This window comes from Squalius cephalus (assembly GCF_949319135.1).
Source record: "Squalius cephalus genome assembly, chromosome: 7".
In the NCBI taxonomy this organism is placed as follows: Eukaryota; Metazoa; Chordata; class Actinopteri; order Cypriniformes; family Leuciscidae; genus Squalius; species Squalius cephalus.
Window position 1 is genome coordinate 48022519 of NC_137128.1, and position 7500 is coordinate 48030018.

Here is a 7500-nt window from a genome sequence, read left to right on the forward strand (position 1 = left end):
TTCGGACAAGATGGCCACCGCTACGCCTGTGTCTTCAGACAAGATGACTGCTGCTATGCTTGTGTCTTCGGACAAGATTGTCGCCATGCCTGAGCTCTTGGAGGTTACAGTGACCATATGGGCTACGGCTGTCTTGTGTGTGTGGGGTGCACACACATCGGCTCCAGCCCCTGACCAGAGTCCAGTGAAGGCTCCAGCCTCAGAGTTCAGCCCAGAGCTCTGCCCAGTGCCCACTCTCATCCCAGAGCTCTGCCTTGTGGCCATTCAAGCCCCCGAGTTCGTTCCAACCCATAAGCCCATTCCAGAGTCGGTGCCTCCCTGGCCGCCTGAACTGTAGGCGCCTCCCTGGCCTCTTGAACTGTAGGCGCCTCCCTGGTCCCCTGAACTGTAGGCTCCTCCCTGGCCGCCTGAACTGTAGGCGCCTCCCTGGTCCCCTGAACTGTAGGCGCCTCCCTGGTCCCCTGAACTGTAGGCGCCTCCCTGGCCGCCTGAATTGTAGGCGCCTCCCTGGCCCCCTGAACTGTAGGTGCCTCCCTGGCCGCCTGAACTGTAGGCGCCTCCCTGGCCTCTTGAACTGTAGGCGCCTCCCTGGCCCCCTGAACTGTAGGCGCCTCCATGGCTCCCTGAACTGTAGGCGCCTCCCTGGCCGCCTGAACTGTAGGCGCCTCCCTGGCCTCTTGAACTGTAGGCGCCTCCCTGGCCCCCTGAACTGTAGGCGCCTCCATGGCTCCCTGAACTGTAGGCGCCTCCCTGGCCGCCTGAACTGTAGGCGCCTCCCTGGCCTCTTGAACTGTAGGCGCCTCTCTGGTCCCCTGAACTGTAGGCGCCTCCCTGGCCGCCTGAACTGTAGGCGCATCCCTGGCCCCCTGAACTGTAGGCTCCTCCCTGGCTGCCTGAACTGTAGGCACCTCCCTGGCCCCCTGAACTGTAGGCGCCTCCCTGGCCGCCTGAACTGTAGGCGCCTCCCTGGCCTCTTGAACTGTAGGCGCCTCTCTGGTCCCCTGAACTGTAGGTGCCTCCCTGGCCCCCTGAACTGTAGGCACCTCCCTGGCCCCCTGAACTGTAGGCGCCTCCCTGGCCGCCTGAACTGTAGGCGCCTCCTTGGCCCCCTGAACTGTAGGCTCCTCCCTGGCCGCCTGAACTGTAGGCACCTCCCTGGCCCCCTGAACTGTAGGCGCCTCCCTGGCCCCCTGAACTGTAGGCGCCTCCCTGGCCGCCTGAACTGTAGGCGTCTCCCTGGCCCCCTGAACTGTAGGCGCCTCCCTGGCCACCTGAACTGTAGGCGCCTCCCTGGCCACCTGAACTGTAGGCGCCTCCCTGGCCGCCTGAACTGTAGGCGCCCCCTGAACTGTAGGCGCCTCCCTGGCCTCTTGAACTGTAGGCGCCTCCCTGGTCCCCTGAACTGTAGGTGCCTCCCTGGCCTCTTGAACTGTAGGCGTCTCCCTGGTCCCCTGAACTGTAGGTGCCTCCCTGGCCTCTTGAACTGTAGGCGCCTCCCTGGCCTCTTGAACTGTAGGCGCCTCCCTGGTCCCCTGAACTGTAGGTGCCTCCCTGGCCTCTTGAACTGTAGGCGTCTCCCTGGTCCCCTGAACTGTAGGTGCCTCCCTGGCCTCTTGAACTGTAGGCGCCTCCCTGGCCTCTTGAACTGTAGGCGCCTCCCTGGCCTCTTGAACTGTAGGCGTCTCCCTGGTCCCCTGAACTGTAGGTGCCTCCCTGGCCTCTTGAACTGTAGGCGCCTCCCTGGCCTCTTGAACTGTAGGTGCCTCCCTGGCCTCTTGAACTGTAGGCGCCTCCCTGGCCTCTTGTACTGTAGGCACCTCCCTGGCCTCTTGAACTGTAGGTGCCTCCCTGGCCTCTTGAACTGTAGGCGCCTCCCTGGCCTCTTGTACTGTAGGCACCTCCCTGGTCCCCTGAACTGTAGGCGTCTCCCTGGCCTCTTGAACTGTAGGCGCCTCCCTGGTCCCCTGAACTGTAGGTGCCTCCCTGGCCCCCTGAACTGTAGGCACCTCCCTGGCCCTCTGAACTGTAGGCACCTCCCTGGCCCCCTGAACTGTAGGCGCCTCCCTGGCCGCCTGAACTGTAGGCGCCCCCTGAACTGTAGGCGCCTCCCTGGCCGCCTGAACTGTAGGCGCCCCCTGAACTGTAGGCGCCTCCCTGGCCGCCTGAACTGTAGGCGCCTCCCTGGCCGCCTGAACTGTAGGCGCCTCCCTGGCCGCCTGAACTGTAGGCGCCCCCTGAACTGTAGGCGCCTCCCTGGCCCCCTGAACTGTAGGCGCCTCCCTGGCCGCCTGAACTGTAGGCGCCTCCCTGGCCGCCTGAACTGTAGGCGCCCCCTGAACTGTAGGCGCCCCCTGAACTGTAGGCGCCTCCCTGGCCGCCTGAACTGTAGGCGCCTCCCTGGCCCCCTGAACTGTAGGCACCTCCCTGGCCTCTTGAACTGTAGGCGCCCCCTGAACTGTAGGCGCCCCCTGAACTGTAGGCGCCCCCTGAACTGTAGGCGCCTCCCTGGCCCCCTGAACTGTAGGCACCTCCCTGGCCGCCTGAACTGTAGGCGCCCCCTGAACTGTAGGCGCCCCCTGAACTGTAGGCGCCTCCCTGGCCCCCTGAACTGTAGGCGCCTCCCTGGCCCCCTGAACTGTAGGCGCCTCCCTGGCCCCCTGAACTGTAGGCACCTCCCTGGCCGCCTGAACTGTAGGTGCCTCCCTGAATGTAATGCTTGCTGTCAGTTTTGTTTGACTTCCTTGCCCGTGTCTGCATTTATCAGTTTTGCCTGGATTTACTTTTATGTTTGTTTGAATAAATGTTTGCTGCATCTGGATCCCACATTTGTTCCTCTGAAACAGCCACGGTTACAGTGGAAAAGAAAGAAATGCCTTCCCCAAATGACTAGACAACTGTTAATAGCTCTTCTTTCACCTAGTCCACCAATCTGCAGAGCACATAGACATCATTTGTTGACAACACTTCTAAACACAAGGTCAACAATTCACATAATGAATCACATAATGCATTTAATGCTAAAGCTGGGTATGTATTTCATCAAAACACACGCACATTAATTCACATTAAGTCTTTGTTGTGGAATGATTATCACTGTCTGTAGGACTCTGTAGAGTTTAAAGTCTGTAATAAAAACAGATTATCTGATATTTGTACGATGCAGACAGCAGTGAAGAGGTGAAGCAGCTCAGGGAGGTGGTGCTGTCTGGGCGTGTTTGTCTGCAGCAGGCAGAGTTAGAGGCGGAGCAATGGAAGGAGGAGTTGAGGAGGCTGCAGACGCACAACTGTGAGCAAAGTCAACAAATCCAACAACTGCGACAAGACAGACAAAACAGTCAGGAGCACAACAACAGGTCAGATAAACTAAATGAAGAGTAGCTTCATGTAAAGAAAGTTGTTTCAATAGAGTGACTGGCAATTTTGGATTGTTGTGGTTGGAACTCTTGTGTATGAGTATGAGATATACACATGAATGAAAGGCTGTGTATCTGGTGATGTGTGTTCAGACTGCAGCACGAGGTGAGTTTACTCCAGCAGCAGTTAGCAGAGAGCAGACAGCTTCTACACGCCCTACAGAGTGAACTACAGCTGTATGACCGAGTGTGTGGCGCGAGAAAGAGCACAGCTGCAGGTAAGACACCACAAGCTCTGTACATGTTACAGGAATAATCACACCCTCAAAAATAAAACTCTTCTTGAATTGTTTATTCACACTCATGTTATTGCAAACCTGTACAAGTGCCTGTGTTTCAGTGAAACACTGTTTAGACAGGCTGTTCTTTTACATGCAATTAAATGCAGACCTGTCCAACTCCAGAAATGACAAAAGTATCATAAAACTGCCATAAAAGTAGTCCATATGAGACGTGTGCTATATTCCAGCCATGTGCACAAGTGATTTTTAGAATTATCCGCTAATTATGGAGGGAAAGATTATCAACAAGTGACAGTTTACAGCTGTTCTAATTGCATATTAATTTATGAACCACTCAAGCTGTTGACAGAGCTTCCCCCCCTCCCCCCCCCTACCTCCTCACCTCTCTCCCCACCTCCCCACCTCTCTCTCAGGGTGTGTGTGTGAGGTGCCGTCAGTGGAGTTGCGGGAGCTGCTGGTGGAGGTTCGGGCTCTCAGGGTCCAGCTGGAGGTCAGTGTCCAGGAGAACAGTTCTCTTCGAGCTCAACTCCAGAAGCTGGATCATTCGTCCGATCAGCGCCGGTCACCCATCGTTCCGGCCAGTCCCCTGAGAGACATGCTTTACCGACGACTGATTCTCCACGGTAACCTGTGGACATCTTCATTTCACTTCAGCTGTTTTGCTTGTGTAATTTAACAACTAGAAAACAGACACTCATGTGACTTGTTGGCATGTGCACTTGTAACTGTTGTAGGCCAGTAGTCATTGTGTGTGTAGTAAAGTCAAGCAAAGTCACCTTCATTTATATAGCGCTTTTAACAATATAGATTGTTTCAAACCAGCTTTACAGTGATAATAGGAAATTACAGTTACAGATTGTTTTGGCTTTACAGCAGCTCTAGAATAAAGTTATTGTCCAGCTGAAGTTAGTTTTGATTGATTCACTTCCGTTGCAAAGTTTATTATTTATTAACTTAGGGGCCGCTAACACGACACCGTTCCAACAGAAAACCCTTAACGTGCTCCAGCCGCTCATCCGCACAAAACAGTGCCTGGCGGCTCGAGAACGCAAACCCCAAAATAGGCTCCAAGGTGCAAGCCCTGAAAAAAAATGCAAACCTGTGTAAACGCTGATGGTCTATAGGTATGCGTGTTTGAATATATATGTGTGCTGGCGTGTAATCTTTCTTTACAACTTTTATAAAAATGTATAATAAATAATTATTTATCGCTTCCAAGTAGCCATGTGAACCGGAACAATTTTGACAACGTTTTATCTGTACAGAAGTAAAGGGAAGGGAAGGAGGCCTTCACAGGGGAGAGACTAGTTGACACTTTGGAGCTGCGTTGTTGTTGTGTTCAGGCGCAGGTCCTTCATCAGATCTGGATACGGCCTGGATCCGGCGGAGTGCGGTAACCCTCAGATAAACAGAGAGACTAATATTAGCGTAGACGCCATCCTTCTTATGATGTAACCAGTATATCAGGATTTATGGGAAGTGTTCCCGGTTCCGGCTGACCTAATCTATGCAGCCTAATATGGAATTATAGAAGTCTATAGTGTGTTAGGTCAATGCTAGGTCAAAGAGATGTGTTTTTAGTCTAGCTTTGAACTGACAGAGTGTGTCTGCCTCCCGGACAATGTTAGGAAGATTGTTCCAGAGTTTTGGTGCTGAATAGGAGAAGGATCTACTGCCAGCAGTCGATTTTGATATTCTAGGTATTATCAACTGGCCGGAATTTTGAGATCGCAATAGACGTGAAGGACTATAATGTGTTAAGAGCTCGCTCAAGCACTGCGGAGCTAAACCATTTAGTGCTTTGTAAGTAATCAGCAATATTTAAAAATGTATGCTATGTTTAATAGGGAGCCAGTGCAGTGTTGACAGAACCGGGCTAATATGGTCATACTTCCTGGTTCTAGTAAGAACTCGAGCTGCTGCGTTTTGGACCAGCTGTAGTTTGTTTATTAAGCGTGCAGGGCAACCACCCAGTAGAGCATTACAATAATCTAGCCTTGAGGTCATGAACGCATGAACTGATTGTTCTGCATTTTTCATTGAGAGCATATGACATAATTTAGATTTATTTTTAAGATTAAAAAAAATGTGGTTTTACCGTTACTAGACACGTGACTTTCAAATGAAAGATTGGTATCAAAGAGCACACCCACACACACACACACACACACACACCCAGGTTCCTAACCGACGACGAGGACTTGACAGAGCAGCCATCAAGTGTTAGACAGTATTCTAGGTTATTACATGAGGACGTTTTTTCAGAATTAAGTAGTAGGAAATTGCTAGTCATTCAATTTTTATATCAGCTATACATTCCGTTAATTTTGTGAATTGGTAAGTTTCGTCAGGGTGTGAATAAATATAGAGCTGCGTATCTTCAGCATAACAGTGAAAACTAATGCCATGCTTCCTCTAGATATCTCCTAAGGGTAGCATGTACAGAGTGAACAGCAGCGGTCCTAGTACTGAGCCTTGTGGTACGCCATACTGAACTTGTGATCAATAAGACATCTCTTCATTTACATGCTACAAACTGATAACGGTCAGATAAGTATGATTTAAATCATGCTAATGCAATTCCACTAATGCCAACATAATTTTCGAGTCTTTTTAAAAGAATGTTGTGGTCGATAGTATCAAATGCAGCACTAAGATCGAGTAACACTAATAGAGAGATACAACCACGATCGGATGATAAGAGCAAATCATTTGTGACTCTAACGAGAGCAGTCTCGGTACTATGGTACGGTCTAAATCCTGACTGGAAATCCTCCAGATATCATTTCTTTCTAAAAAGGGACATAGTTGTGAAGATACTGCCTTTTCTAGTATCTTTGACAGAAAAGGTAGATTTGAGATCGGCCTGTAATTGACTAATTCTGTACGATCAAGTTGCGTTTTTTTAACAAGCGGTTTAATCATAGCCAGCTTAAAAGTTTTTGGTACGTATCCTAGAGACAAAGATAAATTAATGATATTAAGAAAAGGATCTATGACCTCACTCCCCTGATCTCGAGCCACTCTAGCGGCTGATGGTAGTGGTCTTTATCCTCCTTGTTAGATGCTTGAAAATATTGAGCATTATCTTTAAAAACCTGTTTGTAGCTGCTGTTATCTTTGTAAAGAACCATTTTGCCAATAAACTTTGCCTGTGATGGACGTGATGGTTTGTGTGTGTGTGTGTGTGTGTGTGTGTGTGTGTGTGTGTTTTGTACTAACCACTCTGCCATGTTCCACAGACCCGTCTCCTTCTCCTCCTGTCAGAGATGTGGGTCCGTTTCCAGCCGGGCCTCTGTACTCGCCATACTCAGAGATGGAGGAGACTAATGGTGTGTGTGTGTGTGTGTGTACTAACCATGAACTGCAGCTGCGATGTTGATGTCACTGTACTTACTTTTCATTGTGGCTGAAAAGGAGGCTCTTCAAATAGATTTGAATGGAATTAAAATGTAATTTAACTGCTAAATAAATCAAACTTGGCTTCTCCCTTTATTGAGAACTTGAGCTTGTTTGTCTTGTTCAAGTTTGAACAGTTCTGTCTGCGGTCACAGATAAACTTTCCGATTACCTCATGGAACCTGCTGAAGTACTTCTGGTTGAGAACCAGTTATTAATGGTTTTGCTTGACTAATGTTCAATTGTAGTTAATAGGTCAAAGAGAAGAAGTCAAATCTGTGTTCTCCGCAGACTCGCTGGAGCCTCATGCGGATCTGGAAGGAGAAGCTCCGGACGGGTCGTTCGCCCACAGTAATGGGCGTCACGCGGTCGGGCACGTGGATGATCACGGGTCTCTGCAGCAGCAGGTTCTGGAGGCCCGGGTTCTGGTCCAGCGGATGGAGGCG

General features: G+C 50.5%; 1 protein-coding gene across 14 annotated transcripts in view; it reads left to right on the forward strand.

Moving 5' to 3' along the window:
- LOC307161991 (myomegalin) overlaps positions 1–7500 on the forward strand; it is a 73896-nt gene that overhangs the window by 60488 nt on the left and 5908 nt on the right. For 5 of the 14 annotated variants that reach the window (XM_079877012.1, XM_079877017.1, XM_079877010.1 and 2 more), the window contains exons 30-34: positions 3164–3353; positions 3507–3631; positions 4069–4278; positions 6898–6993; positions 7346–7500. The exon at positions 7346–7500 is cut by the window's right edge and continues 39 nt beyond it. In XM_079877012.1, coding sequence (XP_079733138.1) covers positions 3164–3353; positions 3507–3631; positions 4069–4278; positions 6898–6993; positions 7346–7500 — 776 coding nt within the window. The remainder of the gene's footprint in view (positions 1–3163; positions 3354–3506; positions 3632–4068; positions 4279–6897; positions 6994–7345) is intronic. The other 9 variants (XM_079877015.1, XM_079877022.1, XM_079877011.1 and 6 more) reach the window with 2 other exon arrangements.